At 34.8% G+C, this 18733-nt stretch overlaps 3 protein-coding genes across 3 annotated transcripts; all 3 read right to left on the bottom strand.

Annotated features, from left to right (window-relative positions):
- Positions 1–125: 125 nt before the first annotated feature.
- LOC18052399 (U-box domain-containing protein 8) lies at positions 126–1676 on the bottom strand. Its single transcript, XM_006449102.2, has one exon. The coding sequence runs from the start codon at positions 1496–1498 to the stop codon at positions 380–382; it is 1119 nt and encodes a 372-aa protein (XP_006449165.1). The 5' UTR covers positions 1499–1676; the 3' UTR covers positions 126–379.
- Positions 1677–8579: 6903 nt separating this feature from the next.
- LOC112101061 (G-type lectin S-receptor-like serine/threonine-protein kinase RKS1) lies at positions 8580–12574 on the bottom strand. The gene is made up of 6 exons (XM_024190976.1): positions 11233–12574; positions 10127–10344; positions 9755–9965; positions 9358–9595; positions 9074–9230; positions 8580–8980 (listed from the first exon to the last, which is right to left on the bottom strand). The coding sequence occupies exons 1-6, from the start codon at positions 12488–12490 to the stop codon at positions 8675–8677; spliced, it is 2388 nt and encodes a 795-aa protein (XP_024046744.1). The 5' UTR covers positions 12491–12574; the 3' UTR covers positions 8580–8674.
- A 1199-nt stretch (positions 12575–13773) lies between these two features.
- LOC18052401 (G-type lectin S-receptor-like serine/threonine-protein kinase RKS1) lies at positions 13774–18153 on the bottom strand. The gene is made up of 8 exons (XM_006449104.2): positions 16798–18153; positions 16279–16419; positions 15713–15924; positions 15275–15485; positions 14950–15187; positions 14702–14849; positions 14272–14544; positions 13774–13821 (listed from the first exon to the last, which is right to left on the bottom strand). The coding sequence occupies exons 1-8, from the start codon at positions 18080–18082 to the stop codon at positions 13789–13791; spliced, it is 2541 nt and encodes an 846-aa protein (XP_006449167.2). The 5' UTR covers positions 18083–18153; the 3' UTR covers positions 13774–13788.
- Between the last annotated feature and the right edge of the window lie 580 nt (positions 18154–18733).

The raw sequence follows: 18733 nt of genomic DNA on the forward strand, positions 1-18733 counted from the left end.
TTCTGTGTTCAAAACAGATCATCTTGTCCAGATGGAATTTTTATTTATTTATTTTTTCCTGCAGTGACTTTCATTTAATACCTTAAGCGAGAAGAAGTTTGCCAACAAAAAATAGACACAAAAAATTGATTGGAGGAAAGGATTGCTTTACCAAGAAGCCAATTTCCAATTACAATTCAGATAAAATGTGATACTTTCTACACTGAAACATCTATTAACCAGAGAGCAAGCTCTCAATGCCACCTTTATTCCGATGTACAACATAAAAAAAGAAAGAAAAAACAATTTTTTTTTTTTACATGAACAACTATCCGTCCAGGCATCCACCAAAATATAACCCACAAAAAGGAACTTACCGCGACTGGTTTCGCCATCACTGTCACTGCATAGATGGATTTCCACTTAGAGTCTGAATCAAATTATTGGCATTTCTCCTAACCTTCTCATTGTCATCCTCCAACAACCCCATACAAATATCCAAAACCCCTTCTTTTCTTGAATCCCCACAAATTTGCTGACTACAACAACACAAACAACTCAAAGTAAAAAGTGAACACTGAACCGCTCTTGAACTCCCCGTCTTCAACATTTTGACAAACACTCCCACACACCCACTTACTCTCATCATCTCCTCTCTTCCTTCCTTGCATTTCACTAAAATACTCAACACCTCCACTGCCCTCTCCAGCCCAGCATCCGCTAGTCTCATCAGTATTGGCACCGCTCCGCAAGACACTACCCGCTTCCTGTTCTCAGGAAACGACGTTAAAGCGTATAAAGCTGTTGCAGCTTCTTTTTTCTCTCTGATCAACTTCCCGTTCTGTAATAGGGATACCAAAGCGTTAATCGCATATGGGTAATCCCCGATGGTTGCTTTGTTCACTTCCACTACAGCTAAACTCGTTATTATCGTCGCTGCTATAGCCCGGCAATCAGGAGACCCGAACCGTAACGCCGCCACGACCCGGCTTACTGCCCCTTCAGCAACCAGACCCACTTTGTTATCGTCGTCAAGGGATAAATTGAGCAGCAAAGAGAGCGCTTTTTCTTGTAGGGTAAAACCGTCCGAGTCGATCTTGAGACAGTTTAAAACGGCCGACACGGCGCCGGATTCAGTGAGTTTTCTCCGGGAAGCCGAGTCGCGTTTGGATAGCTTAGTGAGTTGAGTGAGCGACTCGAGTTTGGACTCGAGAGGGGAAGATTTTGATGTGAGCACGGAGATTAGGGTTTGTGGGTTCGGGTTTGCGTGTTCGAGCTGTGGTTTCGGTAATGGGGTGCGGGTAAAATTGGAAATTAAAGATCTCAGAGCGTGGTTGGGGATAAGAGAGGGTTGGTCAGGGAGGGGTAGTTTAGTAATTGGACAAGTACGGTGACCGGAGTCCAGCCACCGTTGGATTGACGCTCGGTCAAAGGTGTGGCCAGAGGAGAGTATGACCGGGTCGGACATTATTTCTAGAGAAATCGGACACTTGAAATCGTCCGGGAACTGAGTCGCCATATCTACTTTGACTCGGTCTCGAACACAGCTAACTCGAGAGGGTTTTATGAGGTTTTTGGAAACTGCTGCCGCTGCTGCTGCCTATGAGACTTTCAGTTTCATCTATCCGTCCAGCAAATGCAGGACCCCTATCTACTAAACCGAACTGAACCTATTGTTATATAACGGACTGACTGACCGTAATGCCCCTGGTGAGCCGTTGATATTTGCAAACGCAAGCCGCCACAACTCTTAAGGGTATCTTAGGCAACTAATTTATTGACATTTTTCATTCAATTCACTTCCTAATTTAGCTACTAACTGCTGTATTTCACCATTGACATTATCACTTTGCGCAAAAAAAAAAAAAAAAAAAAAGAAATTGAACCCAAAAAAAAAAATTGTATCCTATCCTTACTCTCATTTATATTTTTATAGGATTTGATTTTTTTGAAGAAAGGCCGCTTTGAGCTTTGGACACATCATTTATTAAAAGAGAAAAGATTTTGAAAAAATTTATTAGCAAATTTAAAGTAATTTAATACATTTTATCCTAAAAGTACACATGACATGATTTTTTTTTGTCTATATCAATAAGGCATGTTATTTATAACTTAGAAGAGCTCCAACTAGAAAATGAATATCTACTTAAACGAGATTTAATTATATCTATAGTTATAGACGACGAAAGTAATGTTTCTTATTCACGTGCAAAAGACTAAAACAAAAACACTCAAAAAAGTGTGAAAAATCTCCCATATTTAATTTTAACAAAATAGGAACCAAATAAAAAGATAATACTCGATTTAATAATTGATCCTAACAAAGTAAAAATAAAAAAAGAGATAAAACTCCCATAAATAATACTAAGGTGGCGTTTGTTTTTTAACTTAATGACTTAAAATGACTTAACTTAATTAATTAAGTTAATTAAAGATGTTTGTTTTTATAACTTAATGAGACTTTTTAGATAATTTTGACTTAATAAAATAAACTAATTTTTTTGGCTTTTTACTTAATGGAGAAATTTGAATTAAGCCAATTACTTGCTAATGTCAAAAATATCCTTGTTTTATAATTTATTTTTCATGTCTATCCCAAAACTCACCTATATATATTTACCTCACATAAAAATATCCATATTTTTTCTTTCTTATATTATATATGATAAAATTTGAAATTTATGGTATTTTATATATTAAAATTCAAAAATAATTATGTATTCACTTGAATATAGTTTTACTTATAAATGTTAAAATATTGTGGTATTTAATATATTATTTATTTGACATTCAAATTTAATAAGGATACAAATGTAAAAGTACATACTTTCAGCTTTTTAAGTTGAAAAAAATAAACAACTTAATACTTATTTTTCGAGATTCAGACGAAAAAAAATATATATTATTTAAATTCAGATATTCAGACCTATTCAGAATTCAGACTAATTCAGGTTTATTCAGATTTCAGACAAAAAAACAAACGCCACCTAAGTAAAAATAAAAGCAAATTATCAACCGACCACATGTTTTTTCAAACTTTTTAAAAAATACACACGTATTTTTTTTTAATAGTTGATTTCCACCTGAAGTTACAAAATATATTATTTTTCTACTGCCGTCTAAACTCTGTGAGAGAAGCTAACAGAATATTATCAAAATGATTATTTTACCCTCTTAATGTAAAATTACTATTTCATCCTAATTAAATGAAAAAAAAATTACTTCAATTTTTCTTTGCAATTTAGACATTAGATAATAAATTAAACAAACTAATCTAGAATATTTTTACTTTTTTTTTTCTCTTTCTACTGAGTTTAAATGACATTGAATTTTGCTATGCAAGTAAAATGATAATTTTATCCCTATGACATCAGCAAGGTTATAAAAGAATGCAAACAGAAGTGGAAAAGTGCAAGAAAATGTAACTTCTAGTGGAAATCAACTAAAAAATATGTGGTCGATGGAAAATTTCTCAAAAATAAAACTCTCATGATGAGATAAAAACAAATAGAAATACATCTAATAATTAACATAGAAATGAAAAAACATTGATTGTTTTATCCCTCTCCACAAGAAAGGGAGGAGAGAAGAAGGACGTTGAAAGAAACTTATTTTAAGTTAATTGTTTTTATATTAATATGTATGTTAACTTTGGTAAATATTAAATCTAATAATTATTATCATTATGTATGTGCCTTTTATTCAATAAATATTATATTAAATAAATGAAAAAAATTGTACCAATCGTCATTTGTAGTAAGTCAAAAATTAACCTTTTTTATTGAATGATGAGGAGGTAAACAAGTCATTTTACACTAGAATGGGAATATTCCATCCTAACAAACGGAATTTAGTTTACTAACCTATAAGGGTCTCTATGTCTTTTGAAATAATGTTTAGCGGTTTTTTGTCCCCTTATTTTTAAACATTAAGGGTTCAATTGTCATTTTGCCTTTAATTCATTAATAAATTAGATTGATGTAAATTTGTTGCATCGCAGGACTTGTGAATAGGGATTATACTGAGGTTTGCTCTTATTTCTACGGACACAAAAATAATAATAATAATAAATACGAAAATAACAAAATGTAATTTTATCATTATTGAAAATTTTTAGTTCTGATTTTATTTGAATTTTTCATACTGTTGAAAGTATTAGTGATGATCATAGTAATAGAAATAATAATAATAAAAAGAAGAAGAAGTAAATTCAGGACACATAATGGGAGAAAACTACGGTGCAATGGTGATACGGTATCACTGTTGCACCCAGCCGTTGGATCCCACTGGATCCATTCATCCACATGGATCCAACGGCTGGATGCAATGGTGATAGCGTATCACCGTTGCACCGTAGCCGGACCCCACATAATGATATTACAAACATGTTTTTATTGGATAGCATGTAAGGGTCTTATTAAAGCAAGTCTTTAAATATCTTTAAAAACTGTAACTGTTTAAATAGTAAGCAGCAAATGTGATATCACCTTTTAAATATTTAATTTATTTATTAATTTGTCTTCTACAGAACATCATCTCATCTATTACAATTATTAATTTTTTTTTGGTTGCTATTGTCAATTCACTAACCTACCTACTTTGTAATTTTCTTATACTGATGCCAAATGTAAGATTGAACGCAAATTTATCACTTAATTTGTAATTTGTAATTTTTCAGTAATATTTTTGGTTCAAATATCACTACCCTATTAGTCTATTACTACCCCACTCTATCAGTTATAGTTGCATTGGTCTTAGATTCTTGTTTATCAATCAGCCTCGCTTGCTCTCATGCGGCTGTTGTTTCTCTTCTTTTTCTGTCGGCTTCTCCTTTTTATTCGGTTCTGCTCGTGTCTTTTTAATGCTTCAATCGGTGGCCTTCTCTTTTAATAATGCTGACCGCCCCTTTTTATATGGTAATGCTTGGCCTCAAATCCTTAACTCAAAAGGATTTAAAACAAATCAAGCCAAGCCGCCAACATTAAGCCCACCACACGCTTGCCATTTAAATTGTCAATTAATTCTTTAATGCTCCCACGTGAATGCACGATGATTAATTAAATTACATTTTCCTTAATTTATTTTAATTAAATTATTTATTCCTTTTTTTATTCGTAAATTTTTTTTAAATATTTCAATTTAATTCTTTTTTAATCTCATATTGTATCTAAAATAACAAAATAACAAAATAAAAATAAAAATTAATATAAAAAAATTATAATTTAATATAAAATTAAGTTAAAAATTATTAAAATAATATATAAATTATTAGCACATGAACAGTTTTATGTCACAAAAAATTATGGGACGATTCTATGCCCTTTAATGGCCAAATAGGAAAGAGGCAAAACAAATGTATAACGGACGAGCCAGCTGTCAAAACTCTGCGGTCATTATATAGAAGCCAAATAACAATACTTCCGCAGTCTTATGGGGAAACTTTTTAACTTTTTTTTTTAATATTGTTATATATAATTGTAGATATTATAATTAATATTTATAAATAGATTTTATAATTGAGACATTTTTCGTGGTATGTACTCCTTTGAAGCGCTGTCTAAATTCTTTAAACCCTCTTAAATATTTGAGAATTGTCCACTCTACTCACATTTCGTGAGAAATAGACTGATTTTACTCAATTATTTAATAATTGAGGAATGATTGTAAATAAGCCCCATAAATATTTTTATGGAGGCTCAAACTCTTACACTCATTATTCTAAGTGCAAATATTCTCCTACTGGACCAAAGGTTCATTGGTGGAAACTTTTTAACCTTAACGCTTGGCAAACCAACAAAACAACCCCTTACAGTATCCGAATGAATTCTTGTGTATTTAGTGGCTGTGTCGAGGTAAATTGGTTGCTTTGCTGCTGGGTGTAAATGCCACAAGGAAAAGGAATTTATTCCCTTTGCACGTTTAATCTATCTCCGTACTCAAATGATGCCAAAATACAAAATTCGGCAGCGCAGAAATTTCTGTACGTCGGAGCCCGGAGGCCGCCCATTTAAATATCATGATTCAAGTAGATAAGATCATTAATTGTAAAAAGAAAAAAAAAATGAAGATAAGATCGATCTGAAATGTCACCCACGTCGATTACTAGATTGCGTTTGCTCGACAGTGGAAAAAAAAAGAAAAATATTAGGACTGAATTATTTTAATAAACTTTAATTTAATCCCATGCCCCACTCTTTTATCCTGCACCCGCGCTTTCGAGCTTCCGTGTGATAACCATAAAAGTATTTTCCCATCTTCACCCGCGAGGATAACCTTTATACGTTTAAAATAATATTAAATAATTTTTTTATTATAAAAAATGTTATAACTCGAATTTAGATATTTATTTTTTTATTAACTAACAATTTGAACGTTAAATATTTAATTAGAAATAAACGTAAATAAAAATGATTTTATTAAATAAATAATTTAATAATATGTTTGATGATATAATAATCGCTAATTTGTTCTTATACATAAAATGCTTACAATTGTTCCTATACGTTTATAAAAAAGGAAAAAAATAATTAAACATAAATTATTTTTATTTGAATAATTCAATTAGTTAATAATACAACATGTCATTTAAAAAAATGAAAAAAAATAAGCGATATATTATACAAGTCTTGTAGCCTGTTCCAATGCATCTAGTATGCATGTTTCATATATTGTACGGTATGTCATCTAAATGATGAATTTATAAACGACATGCTTACGATATTTACTCTCGAGACAAAAACAATATGATGTGTTCTCCGTGACTTGTTATGATATATTACGCATTAAATTTTAATCTAGTCCAATATACCAAACATGTCTTTAAGAAAATGCCCAATACACTATCAAGAGTCATGAATTAATTTTTTTTTAAAAAGTGTTCTCCGAAACTTGTAAATCGAGGATCAAGATCCTACACTAATTTTTAGTTAATGTTTGTATCAAGTTTGCGTTTTGCTGAAAACGAAAAAAAATGGTGAATATTAAAGAAAACGCAAAATTCTTCAATTTTACTGAAATAGAAAAGAGTTGGGGGGGGTTAAGAACTTAAGATTAAGGTCAATTATCACGTGACAGCTGTTCAAAAACTGGTGGCTTTGCGTTAAATTTACAATTTTTTTTTTTTCCAAATTTGCATTAATTTACGGGGTTTGAGAAAGGGAAAGGTAAAGATAGTGATAGGTGGACGAGACTGGTTCATTAATCTCGACCCCAAAATGCTTAAAAAAAATAAAAAGAAAAAGAAAAGAAAATAATAGAAAAGCAAACGCGTCAACAAACTTGATTGATTTGAAGACAAAAGGGGCCCGTCCTTTTGATTATGATAATAACAATAAAGAGAAAACGTGATCCATGAGCATCGCCATTTTCTTTGCGTTCGTTTGGGCCGTTTGTACAGGTACTCACTCGATGCATGCATGCGTATCATTCTTTTCTTTCCTGATTTTTTCTTGCTAATTTCGGTGTTCCTTAAACGAGTGACGCTATGTTTATTCAATCGAAAATAGGAATATTTTAGTTTGTACTTTAATTGGTGTGTAATAAATAAAATTTTATTATTCAAATTAGAAATTTTAAGAGTTAATAATTAATTATCACTTAGGTTAATTAATATAGTAACACATCATTTGTCTTGATTAGAACACAAATTAAATATCTCAATTAAATAACTATAACATTATTCTCTAAAGACTGACGTCCTTAAAAAACTAATTACATAGACAAACAGAAAAGCCAATTGAACTTTATAAATTATTTTTTTTTTCTCTTTTTTAGTCTCTAATTTAAAGTGCAATCAGATCTTTTCTTTTCAACAAACACAAAAGAATTCAGAGTATGAGAAATAAACTACAGTATGATGAGGATTTACATATATTCTCTTTCAAGCTCATTAGTTTCTTTACTCTATTTCCGCTATTTGGATTTACATATATCCCCAAATCAATATTAGAGAGAAAAAGAAATCTTAATTTATTTACAAGAAATTTCCAGTGGCTTCTTTCTCAAACTTTTAATATCCATTGCTTTTCACATCCATTCGCACTAACAAAAAGATTTTGTTTATTAAGATAAAAACAGAGATTCATTTTCAGATTTAATAATTGAGTTTTTAAACAAGTCTTGTACGTTGGTTTTCTTTTTTCTTTTCTTTTTTTAAATTTGTTCTTTTTTAATTGTCCTTATTGGAGTTTCAAAAGAATCAAAACTGATATTTGTAAAAGCAGAACCCTAATTGAGAAGAGAAAATGTAAATTTTAGATAAGGTTTTATTAAGAGAAAAAAAAAAAAGAGTTAATCCACAACTGATGAGCATATTGGGAAATATGGTATTTATTAAATTATTTGTTATTTTATTTTGTAATCAGCTGTTTTACAAGAACTTTAGAAGGGCGCCAATAGCTGTATTCTGACAAAACTACAAGTAACTGTATAAGCCCAAATAGAAATGCCTTACAGTTAAAGCCCAATGCCTAACTCATAAAACTCAAAATATAACCATGGAATAGGATTAAACTCCATTTTCAGATCAAGATCACCAAGGCTAATGGTAATGAGCACGTCCATTGAAAATCAAGGTAAAAATGACGATATACACAGCGGTCTATTATTATATTATACAGACTAGTAAGACTTGACATGGGATAAAGCTGCTGCTTTTTAATTATAGTTGCATCATTTACAATGTCCTAGCTAGAGTCTACCGAGGTTGAAATGCAGTAATTGTCAGGTCATTCACAGAAGTAGTAACTCCTTCACCAGTCCAGAATTCATCAACATTGGAAAGTCCTTTGGCAATGAATGCTGGATGCTTTGGAGAAGAAGGAGCATTGTCGCTGCCCAACATAGAAACGACCGCCGACATGTTCGGTCTATCTGTTGCTTGTTCTTGCACACACAAGAGCCCGAGGTGAATGCACCTTAAAATTTCAGGGGCACAACATGACTCACCCAATGATTTATCAACTGCCTCCATTGCTGTGCCTTCTTTCCATAGATCCCAAACCTAATGTATATTGCAAATTTATTATGATTAATTAACGGTATAAGGTGAAATACTAAATTTAAGTTGTGAGAAAGTTATATTCGGTTTACTTACATGTCCAACCAAATTCCAGGATCCACTGCCTTCTTCAAGATGAAAAGTGTTGTTCCTTCTACCTAAAATTATCTCCAATAGTAAAACTCCAAAGCTATAGACGTCAGATTTTGTAGAAAATAACCCTTCCATTGCATATTCTGGTGCCATATAACCACTGTAAACAACATCGAAATGTATGAGAATTAAACTATTAACCTTAAAAAAAAAAAAAGGCAAAATAATTCAGCATAGTCCTTCTATATGGCTGTAACTCGAGCATGTATATATAGATAGATACTTACTACGTTCCAACCACGCGATTGGTGTTTTCTTCGATTTGGTCCCCTCCAAATATCCTAGCCATACCGAAGTCTGAAATTTTTGGGTTCATTGCAGCATCAAGTAGAACATTGCTAGCCTTTAGATCTCTATGGATGATTCTCAATCTTGAATCTTGATGTAGGTATAAGATTCCTCGAGCAATCCCGCAAATGATTTCAAAGCGTTTACTCCAATCTAGCAATGATCTTTTTGCTTCATCTGAATCAGAAGTTAAATAACTCAACAATCATGACATAATGAAAATGCTCTCTCTCTCTCTATATATATATATATGTATATGGCAGTGGCACTTAAAGTTCATCCAAGACAGAGAGAAAAATGATACTCTGAAGTGATGATTAATGAAAGAAAGATTACCGAAAATGTAAACGTCCAAGCTTTTGTTAGGCAAGTACTCGTAGATTAACATTTTCTCTTGTTCTTCAATGCAACAACCTAGGATGCTGACAAGATTCCTGTGTTGGAGTTGTGCAATGAGTGCAATTTCAGTTTTGAACTCTTCTATTCCCTGCCCAGAGGACCTCGATAGTCTTTTAACTGCTATTTCCTTTCCATTCTGAAGCACACCCTAAAACCATGATTCAAAACCATTACTTATGCAACTCTCAAAGCCAGCTTTAGAAAACGTACAGACTGTAAGTACAATAATATCACAAGTGCTTTGAAGAATAGACACGTCTATGAAAATAACAAAAAAGTATCTCTATTGAGACAAGGGGGACAAATTACCTTATAAACAGAGCCAAAGCCACCTTCTCCAAGTTTGTTATCAGAAGAAAAATCATTTGTGGCTGCAGCAATGTTGCTCAGGTCAAACACTGGAAGATATTCCGAATTTCTTCTGCTGTCATCTTGTTGATTTTTACTTGTAAAGGAGACGTCCAAGTATGATGATCTTTGGCTAAATTGAAAAGAAAATCTGCTAAATTTGCTACTTGTTGCATTTTCTGGTATCAAACACATTAATTAATAATGCTAGCTGTTGTATTTTAGAGGCTAACTAATATAAGAATACTAAAAAGAGACAAGGCTTGAACAAACCAAGATCAAATTAGAAGCAAAAACAGAGAGTCAAATCAGCAAGCTTTAAGAAATCAAAAACTACCACAGTGATCAAGCTTCTATGTTTGAAGGAAAAACATACACAATTTTAATATTCAAACTGTTTAGAAACAGATCACACTTTACAGAGGATATTACAAAGTCTATCAGAATCAAGAATCACAAATTTTGGTTAAGAAATGAATGAGAAAAAGGCCCAAACATCAGGTGCTGCGCAACAGCCCTTTTATACTGTGTTTCTGGAAATTTTCTGGAAACGGCCTAGCAATCTTTAACGGCTTTTGGCCACATAAGCAAAATATTTGTAAGACGACCCCTTAACTGAATTTATCTGCTCTATGGCCCAGAAACTTTCACACTAGCCAAAGTTTGTGAACAATTATACGCATGGTAAACAAGTGCAAGAGTAGACAGAAGGAGTGAGTAAAAAGGAAGTTGATTACCCATTAATCTTTTCCTTTTGATTAAACAACACACAGCCGCTACCATTAGAAGCATTGCAATGAAGGAAAGTACCACAATTGCCTCGATTTTCTTCTTGGCTAGCGAACCATTCTTCATATGTAACGCTGAGCAGAAGAAGAAAACTTGTGATAAAAAAAGCATAAACAAGATTTAGGTAATTATGTGATGATGCATGTCTAAATCATTATCATGCGAAATTTTTGAAATTGATATTTCAACAGCTAATACTGTGATGGTTAATTTATGAAATCAGGCCAGGCCAATTGATAATGGAAAAATAAAAGTACTTGAAGAAAATTGATATGTACCTAATTCAGCTGCATCAACACGTACATAAAGATCTTGACCCGCATTGATATACGTTCTTGTGTCCATCATATCCCCATGATAAGTCAAGCAACCAATCCTGCCATTGCTTTCACTTTCAGCATATGCACTTGTGTAGGCCAAGCAAGAACAATTCGTCAAGCACATATGCTTGCATGCTTCCAACCCCAAACTCATGTCCACGCGTGCAACTGACATATCGGGCACCTTGACACCCGCCACCCTTATGAACCCATCTCCTCTTCGACACGTGGACATCTGGGGTTTTCTCACGCACCCACGCAACCCCTCTCTCAAGAACCATTCTGAGGGAGACTTGGGTTCGAAGCCGGGTAGGCAGGTGCACTCATACTCATCATACACACGATACGGGTTACAATTACTATTTGATCCACAATGCCCGTAAAAATCACATGGCTCCTTTGGAGGGGCGAAATACTCGATCCATCTATTTTCCTGATTACTCCAAGTAAGCCGCTGCTCATTTCCGGACTCATTGACCACTATTCTTGTTAACATAGATGGGTCAGTTACACTATAAGCCATCGACACTTCATCTTCGTTATCAATATAGGTAACATTAAGAAATTTTTTCCCCGTCCAGGATCCGACCCGCCACCACTTAGCCTCACCCTTGTATAAGAACAATTGAGGAAATCCATCGAGTTCCATCCTGAAAGTATAATCCCCAGTTGCAGGGTTGTCCCAGGATTTCCAAGACGTTAAAAATCTGTTAAGACCACTTCGCTTGTCCAAACCAATTTTCATATATGGAAGCATAGTAGCTGAAGGATGATCAAAACTTTGCCACAACGTTTGTCCGGTATTATTTATAGCCAAAACAAGATTTCCTGTATCTAAAAGCTGAGCAATAGTGTTGCTTTCTGACGAGTCCGAAACATTTGCGTGCCAGACAGGAACGGTTTGATTTCTTCCGCAAAGGACAAGGTTTCCAAGACTGCTGATTGTGAGGACTCCCGATGTATCGTTTATAGGATTGTCTCTATTTGCGACCCAAACAACTGTTTGCACCGGAATTTGGTTATACCAGATCCCGACGTATCGTCTCACAGAGTTGCCAGGACTGAAGAACCCTAGCGCGAAGATATTTCCACTGGAGACTATAACATCCCCGTCTTTGATGGGCTGGTTTGATGTAATGGTGTGGACGGAAATTGAGACTTGAACAAGACGGAAGAAAAGCAATGTTTCCAGAAAAAATAATTTTGCCACATTCATGGTTTTTGATTCATTTGCTGGTGTAACTGGAGTGGTTTCCGGAGATTTGTCTGGTAAGCGTAGTCGTGATTCATTAGTAGTATAAGTGAGACTACTTTTACCTGGATGATTAATATAAGCCATATCCAAGAGTACTTCACCTGTTAACAACGAAATAAGTAAAACATGAAAAGGACTCACGCTTTCCATTTATTTCATGAACGTCCATGGCGTCAGAATTTCTTTCCACACCAAAACATGTGATTTACTCTTGCTCATGTGATTTCCACAAACGAAAAAAGAAAAAAAATTCAACCGGCAGATTGAATCCTGACAGAATCCACGTTGAATGATTCTCATATGCACGGATTTTGAGCTCCAATTCACATATTGTTCTTTGCTTGTCATAATTTCTTGACAGTGATAGAAATGTGCCCTCGACCTGAAGCAAAGGAAATGTCTAGTACCTAAAAATCTATGTTTTTGGTTTACTGCCTGCCACGAATGTGAAGACTTTGGAAACAAATTGGATGCAGCCAGTCAAGATCCAGGAAACATGCTAGAAGGATTAAAGGAGTGACAGGAAGCAATTTGACGTGACTCTATTAACTTGGCTTTTATGACCACAAATTAAAGATAATTTCCAAGAACCAACACTACTTCTATCTTATGATAGAGCAATTGTTGAACTGTACATCAGTGGTTTTGTTGGTTTGTTTTCTTGTTTTTTTTTCCCATGTCACAAGTTAAATAATTCTGGTACTTGCGTCAATCTTCTATGTCTAATATCGAGATTATATTATACGAATCTCAATAGTTATTCAGTACCCGAACAAACGTGTCAGTTTGGACTTATCTTTGACCGCATGAATTGTCATTCTATTCAGTATTCACATAACTTGATTCAAATAAGTGTACTATCTACCAATATACAAGGAGTCGTTCTATCTTAACTAAGGTCCTGGATTTGAGACTTAAGAATGCAGTAATGTTAAATATTTGTTAGGAGAGTTTTGCCGCCCTAATGGTCTTACTTGACTCGAATCTAGATTAGTCGAGACTCAATGTAATTTTCGAATATCCAATGGTTTAATACACAATGTACTATCTTCTCTTCCAGACAAAAATTGATGAAGACAGTTCTGAAAACAGAGCACACAATCGTCTGAAACTCGAAAGGAGAAGTCGAGTCGCGCTTAGTAGACATTCTTTTTATCTTTTTGCACTTGACCCCTTGTTGTTTGTAGAAAGGAACTCGGAGACCAAATATTTTTAAAATACATCAGCTAAGTCCTCCCTATTTATATTTTTGCAACCTTTTATGTTAATTTCTGTTGTTGCTTCACTTTTACCTACAGCATTTTAAAAATTAATATCGAAGTCACGCACGCTTTGCAGTACAAATTCTATGGCAATTGACTATATTCAGCCACTTCATAATCCATTGTTAAGACAGATTTAACCAATAAATGGGTCAGTCAAACTTAGTGGACTTTTCTGAATTTAATTTTTTCCACTTTGAAGCTAACAATCGCACTTACTGCAAGTACCGTGCATCTTGACATTACCATCACATAATAATCATAGTCATGCAAGGGCATTTAGATCTATAAATATTTGAATTCTATTGGTTTTTCCTGTCCTTGAACCTCCGACTTTACTAGGTCTTTTTATCATGATTTTACAAATGAATTGTTTGTCTGCATACAATTATAATATGACAAGCTTTGATTCTAGAAAATAGTTGCAATACAATAGAATATCATGCAAACTCATCGAGCTTTAAATGTAGTTAGTGTCACCTCATTAACAGAAGACTTTGTCCCAGTACTAGAGTAGTCTGTGTCAATTTCTATTTTCCGCACCGAAAATGTAGGTTGTTTTGGGGAAGGAACAGATGTTTCATTGCTTAACATAAAGACAACTGTTGACATGCTTGGCCGGTCTGTTGTTCTGTCCTGCACACACAAGAGTCCTACTTGAATGCATCGCAAAGCTTCAGGAGCAGGGCATGAATCAGCCATAGATGAGTCAACTATCTCCAGGGCCTTGTCGTCACTCCAGAGTTCCCATACCTTTGTGCATGATTTAAGTACATAAGACATCAATAAACAGATGAACAAACTTCATCTGAAAGAATCAATTGCTCATGAAAGAGGAAAGGAAGACTCTAATCAAATCAATAAAAAGTATTATCTACTGCAAAGGCAATGTCAAGAACATTTAACTTACATATCTTATCAGATTTGAGGAATCATCATTAAAAATTCCAGTGTTCTTCTTGCCAGTTATAATCTCCAATAATAGGACTCCAAAACTGAAGACATCTGATTTCGTAGAGAATAGGCCACCCAGTGCATACTCTGGTGACATATAGCCACTGCATGCCATAGAAATTGTTTTTATCTTAGTCATAATCTCTTTGCATCTTAAGTTACAATAGATTAAAAGAAGTAAAATAACATCTTATGTTTGCTTACTACGTTCCAACCACCCTATTTGTATTTGTTGATATCTCCTCTCCTCCAAATACTCTAGCTGTACCAAAATCTGAGATTCTAGGGTTCATCTCTTCATCTAGAAGAATATTACTAGCTTTCAAGTCTCGATGGATAATTCTTAACCTCGAATCTTGATGTAGATATAGGACCCCTCGAGCTATCCCTAAAATTATATCGAAGCGCTTTTTCCAATCCAACAATTGCTTCCTTGATTCATCTGCTTCAATTCACATTTTATCATATTTGTTACAACAGGAAGGCAACAAATTAAGTAGATATCAGGTGCATGGTTAAGGAGTCATACCAAAAATAAAGTAGTCCAAGCTTTTGTTAGGCATGAACTCATAGACTAACATCTTTTCATCTTTTTCCAAACAACAACCCAAGAGCTTTACAAGATTTCTGTGTTGAAGTTTTGCTATCAATAAGACCTCATTTTTGAATTCCTCAATTCCTTGTCCTGATGTTGTTGATAACCTTTTGACAGCTATCTCCTGTCCAGTCGCTAGCTTACCCTGAAATTTGCAATATTCAGATGCCAATTATATCATTCTAAACAAATAACTTCAGCATGTGCTTGCTCTTACTGGCAAGCTTTCGTTCAGGTCACCTATCATACAATTACAACTGCAGGTTTTAAAATTAGTGGAACGACTGTAAGACAGTGTTCACCCCAAAAGTAATATATTCTAACTAAAAGAAAAAAAAAAATTATTATGTCACTTCATGTAAGGGAGATTACCTTGTAAACTGGACCAAATCCCCCTTGTCCAAGCTTATTAGAAGTGGAAAAATTATCTGTCGCTGCTAGCACAGTGCTTAGTTCAAAGAATGTCACATCTACATTCCCAGTGTCTTTGTTGCGTTTAGCACTAGTGGAGGCCTCACGATCAGACAATCTTGTGCTTGAATTCAAAAATAACAATTCACGTCGCCTTTGTCTTTTCCTCTCACCTAGATGAGATAAGGCATTTACACATCCAGAAGAAACAGTAACCAATCAACATTAACGTTGTAAACTGTCAGGCTGATGTTCTATTTTGGTTTATTAGTAACAGTGGGATTCAAAAGTAACTTAAGAACCTTAAAACATATCGAGTCAGTCAACTTAGATTACAGTCATACCACTTTCAGAATCTTGCATTATGTCTTGATAATAACAAGGTCCACAATATTCTGCAGACCATTGAATTTTGGGTATAATTCTAATAGATTTATAATCTTCTCTATAACAATAGTATAAAATCGAGTGCCTTGCACTACTATAAATGGTGACGTTAATGGTATAATTGTTTGGTTTTTGATTACCTATCCTTGTATCAAGCCTTCTCCACAGGAAAAAGTAGCATAAGCCCAGCAGAAGCACTCCGAGAACAATAGCGACGATAATAAGAGCAAGCCTCCTCTTTCTTGCTCGATTGCTTTTTGAGTTTTTCTGTGCCTCTGCAGCTGCAAAAATAGACTTGTCATTCAGACATGATAGGTTCAGCCATGCATTAACCAACGGTCAAAGTTCAGCCTAGGTAGCTACGAATAAACAAAACAAGAAATTGGGATGAACAAGTTTCCCAGTAAATAATTTTCAATTGGTTTATTGAGAATCTCAGTCTAACATTGAACCCATTCACCAATCAATTAGATGACTGAATCGAATTTTTTTTTTTAAAAGTCATTTCTTGAGGAGTAAGCTTTCAACAAGAATTTTATTAGAATCTTCTTCTTATGACTATGAACAAATTACAGTGTCTATCTTCCGATCCGAGGTGGTTAATCAAGCATCGAGGCGTAATAAAACAAAAAGAAATTGGGTGAGAATAGACACTTTACCTAATTCAGCCGCGTCAGCACGTACAAATAAGTCTTGACCAGCATTTGTGTATGTTCGTGTATCATTCAAATCTCCGTGATATATCAAGCAACCAATCCCTCCATTAGTCTCAGCATACGCACTTGCGTAAGCCACGCACGAACAATTACCCAAGCACTTCTCCTCGCACGCTTTTAGTCCCAAATTCATGTCCACATGTGCTGCAACCGAAGTATCCGGCACCTTCACACGTGTTAACTTTATGAAGCCTTCCCCTTTCTGACACTTGGACGTCCCCAGTTTCCTCTTGCATCCACCTGACCCATCTCTCAAGGACCATTCTTTCGGATACTTGGGTTCGAACCCGGGCAGGCAGGTGCACTCAAACTCATCTGCATGATACGGGCTGCAATTACTATTTGGCCCGCAATGCCCGTAATAGTCACACTGCTCCTTGGGGGCGGTCCAGAACCCGATCCATCTGCGATCCTGAGTACTCCAGGTAAAACGTTGCTGAAATCCGGTCTCATTCACTACCATTCTTGATAATATAGAGGGGTTATTTAGACTATAATATACGAATACTTCATCTTGATTATCCATGTAGGTAATATTGAAGATGAAATTTCTGGTCATTTCGGGCACACCGCTCAACCTTTGGCCCGTCCAAGATCCGGCCCGCCACCACTTGACATCACTTTTGTATAATGACACTTGAGCAAATTCAGCAAGGTCCATCTTGAAAGAAAAGTTTCCGCTTCCAGGGTCGTCCGGGGATTTCCAAGCTGTTAAGTACCTGTTAAAACCGGTTCGTTTGTCCCATCCAAGTCTCATATTTGGAAGCAGAGTATCCGTAGGATGATCAAAACTTTGCCACAGCGTTTCTCCGGTGTCATTTCGAACTAAAACAAGATTTCCCGAGTCTAAAAGCTGAGCTACACTGTTGCCCGTTGACGCGTCCGAAATATTTGCCTGCCAGACAGGAACCGTACTTTGGTTGCTTTCGTACAGTTCAAGGTTTCCTTTAATGTTGACTGAGAGGACCCCAAATGTACCGTTGATAGGATTGTCTCTGTTTGCGACCCAGACAAGTGTTTGCTCGGAAATTTGATTGTACCATATTCCGACGTATCGTTTTACAGAGTTTCCTGGACTGAAAAATCCAAGCGCATAGAATTTTCTGCTCGAGACTATAACATTACCATCTCTGATGGGCTGGCTTAATGATATGGTGTCAATGGAAGTGGAGATTTGAGAAAATTGGAAGAAAAGTAAGGTGTTCAGCAACAGTTTTGCGGGATTCATGGTTTTTGATTTCTTTGACTTCGATGATGAGAAAGATAAATGCAATAGAGGTTGCTGAGGATTTAGGTGGTAAATCTAGTTGAGATACATTAAATGAAAGTGGGACTACTTTTTACTGTACATTAAATTATATGATGTGGCCGTGGCAACAATTATTAACCTCTATATATTCAAATTAATAAATAAACCGTGATAGAGACTTATTTTATAATCATATGCCCTCAAAATATCTACTCAGTTAGAGGACTGATCAGTCGTACCTAAATCGATTTTGACTAGTTCTCATAGTCGTATGTATGAGTATGACTAACTTATCAGTTAATAGTTCCAAAATATCTATGTTTTACTTTGTAGTAGGAGAAACTACCATGAACGGAAAGACTTTGAAAGATGATGTACAAGTGAATTAAATCAATCAATATTTCCTCTCGAAGTATGCTCTTTCAAAGTTAAAGTTGACCCCGCTTTCATACGTCTGAACCCGCCTGTAAAACGGTTTTATTAAGAGAAATCATCGGCCTTATATATTACAAGTTTTCACATACCAAGTCGCCAACTTCAGCCTCATGCTTGCTTGAATGCATTCAGTATAAGAATTGGTTTAACTTCTATATTCAAATGATCAGATAAAAGTGTATGGAAGAACTTGAT

This window comes from Citrus clementina, unplaced genomic scaffold (genome assembly GCF_000493195.1).
Source record: "Citrus clementina cultivar Clemenules unplaced genomic scaffold, Citrus_clementina_v1.0 scaffold_2, whole genome shotgun sequence".
Lineage (NCBI taxonomy): Eukaryota > Viridiplantae > Streptophyta > Magnoliopsida > Sapindales > Rutaceae > Citrus > Citrus x clementina.

Coding starts and splice junctions, on each gene's coding strand:
- LOC18052399 (XM_006449102.2), bottom strand. CDS start 1,498: ATGGCGACTCAGTTCCCGGACGATTTCAAGTGTCCGATTTCTCTAGAA.
- LOC112101061 (XM_024190976.1), bottom strand. CDS start 12,490: ATGAATGTGGCAAAATTATTTTTTCTGGAAACATTGCTTTTCTTCCGT. Junction 9,966..10,126: donor GCTTTGGCTCTGTTTATAAG/GTAATTTGTCCC, acceptor TCATGGTTTTAG/GGTGTGCTTCAGAATGGAAA. Junction 9,231..9,357: donor AATCGCGTGGTTGGAACGTA/GTAAGTATCTAT, acceptor TGTTGTTTACAG/TGGTTATATGGCACCAGAAT.
- LOC18052401 (XM_006449104.2), bottom strand. CDS start 18,082: ATGAATCCCGCAAAACTGTTGCTGAACACCTTACTTTTCTTCCAATTT. Junction 16,420..16,797: donor TGCTGACGCGGCTGAATTAG/GTAAAGTGTCTA, acceptor CTATTTTTGCAG/CTGCAGAGGCACAGAAAAAC. Junction 15,486..15,712: donor GATTTGGTCCAGTTTACAAG/GTAATCTCCCTT, acceptor TGCAAATTTCAG/GGTAAGCTAGCGACTGGACA.